Raw genomic sequence first — 2,201 nt, 5'->3', positions numbered from 1 at the left:
AGACAGTTCCTTCACACCAAGTCCATCGTCTCCTTCCCACTTCCTGGTGGACAGGAAGTCTACTGCACCATGGGGGGGAGGGGGGGGGGTCAAATACGGTTCACTGGGGAATCCATGAAGAAAAATAGAAGTAGCCTGGAAACCAGAACCTGTTGTGTTAACATTCCACTCCTTGTACTCGGTGTCACTGGAATGATGGGAGAAACAGACTGGAACCCAGGCTACAGCTGTTTCCTTTCATTGGGTTCACAGTGGAGCAGGTCAGGAAGAAACAGACTGGAACCCAGGCTACAGCTGTTACCCTTCATTGGGTTCACAGTGGAGCAGGTCAGGGAGAAACAGACTGGAACCCAGGCTACAGCTGTTACCCTTCATTGGGTTCACAGTGGAGCCGGTCAGGGAGAAACAGACTGGAACCCAGGCTACAGCTGTTTTCTTTCATTGGGTTCACAGTGGAGCAGGTCAGGGAGAAACAGACTGGAACCCAGGCTACAGCTGTTTTCTTTCATTGGGTTCACAGTGGAGCAGGTCAGGAAGAAACAGACTGGAACCCAGGCTACAGCTGTTACCCTTCATTGGGTTCACAGTGGAGCCGGTCAGGGAGAAACAGACTGGAACCCAGGCTACAGCTGTTTCCTTTCATTGGGTTCACAGTGGAGCAGGTCAGGAAGAAACAGACTGGAACCCAGGCTACAGCTGTTTCCTTTCATTGGGTTCACAGTGGAGCAGGTCAGACGTAGTCCCCTGTATAGGGAATAGGGTCACGTAGGGGTCAGGGCCCGAGTCAAACGTAGTCCCCTGTATAGGGAATAGGGTCACGTAGGGGTCAGGGCCCGAGTCAAACGTAGTCCCCTGTATAGGGAATAGGGTCACGTAGGGGTCAGGGCCCAAGTCAAACGTAGTCCCCTGTATAGGGAATAGGGTCACGTAGGGGTCAGGGCCAGAGTCAAACGTAGTCCCCTGTATAGGGAATAGGGTCACGTAGGGTCAGGGCCCGAGTCAAACGTAGTCCCCTGTATAGGAATAGGGTCACGTAGGGGTCAGGGCCCGAGTCAAACGTAGTCCCCTGTATAGGGAATAGGGTCACATAGGGGTCAGGGCCCGAGTCAAACGTAGTCCCCTGTATAGGGAATAGGGTCACGTAAGGGTCAGGGCCCGAGTCAAACGTAGTCCCCTGTATAGGGAATAGGGTCACATAGGGGTCAGGGCCCGAGTCAAACGTAGTCCCCTGTATAGGGAATAGGGTCACGTAGGGGTCAGGGCCCGAGTCAAACGTAGTCCCCTGTATAGGGAATAGGGTCACGTAAGGGTCAGGGCCCGTACCTCTGCAGCTCGCGGACGGTCTCCACATTATGGGCGTAAACGTCCAGCCCTGATTGGGCGATCTTCTCCACCGCCGCCAGGTCTCCTCGGAAATCAGGGGTCAGACATTCCACCATGATCTGGGACTTCCTGGAGGAGACAACAACATTTAGTCAGAGAGACATTCCACCGTGACCTGAGACTTCCTGGATGAGACAACAACATTTAGTCAGAGAGACATTCCACCGTGACCTGAGACTTCCTGGATGAGACAACAACATTTAGTCAGAGGGGTCAGACATTCCACCATGATCTGGGACTTCCTGGATGAGACAACAACATTTAGTCAGAGGGGTCAGACATTCCACCGTGACCTGGGACTTCCTGGAGGAGACAACAACATTTAGTCAGAGGGGTCAGACATTCCACCATGATCTGGGACTTCCTGGATGAGACAACAACATTTAGTCAGAGAGACATTCCACCGTGACCTGAGACTTCCTGGATGAGACAACAACATTTAGTCAGAGAGACATTCCACCGTGACCTGAGACTTCCTGGATGAGACAACAACATTTAGTCAGAGGGGTCAGACATTCCACCGTGACCTGAGACTTCCTGGATGAGACAACAACATTTAGTCAGAGAGACATTCCACCGTGATCTGGGACTTCCTGGATGAGACAACAACATTTAGTCAGAGAGACATTCCACCGTGATCTGGGACTTCCTGGATGAGACAACAACATTTAGTCAGAGGGGTCAGACATTCCACCGTGACCTGAGACTTCCTGGATGAGACAACAACATTTAGTCAGAGAGACATTCCACCGTGATCTGGGACTTCCTGGATGAGACAACAACATTTAGTCAGAGAGACATTCCAATAAGTGATCAGA

The 2,201-nt window shown here is 51.9% G+C and overlaps 1 protein-coding gene across 1 annotated transcript in view; it reads right to left on the bottom strand.

Annotated features, from left to right (window-relative positions):
* LOC124027482 (lipoyl synthase, mitochondrial-like) overlaps window positions 1–1,499 on the bottom strand; it is a 4,649-nt gene extending 3,150 nt beyond the window's left edge. Inside the window, exon 1 of the mRNA XM_046339898.1 lies at window positions 1,324–1,499. Within this exon, the coding sequence (XP_046195854.1) occupies window positions 1,324–1,439 (116 nt within the window). The 5' untranslated portion in view covers window positions 1,440–1,499. The remainder of the gene's footprint in view (window positions 1–1,323) is intronic.
* Window positions 1,500–2,201: the final 702 nt, after the last annotated feature.

The sequence above is a fragment of the Oncorhynchus gorbuscha genome, unplaced genomic scaffold (assembly GCF_021184085.1).
Source record: "Oncorhynchus gorbuscha isolate QuinsamMale2020 ecotype Even-year unplaced genomic scaffold, OgorEven_v1.0 Un_scaffold_3278, whole genome shotgun sequence".
In the NCBI taxonomy this organism is placed as follows: domain Eukaryota; kingdom Metazoa; phylum Chordata; class Actinopteri; order Salmoniformes; family Salmonidae; genus Oncorhynchus; species Oncorhynchus gorbuscha.
Note: the sequence above shows the minus strand (reverse complement) of the source record. Positions and strands in the feature narration are given on the sequence as shown.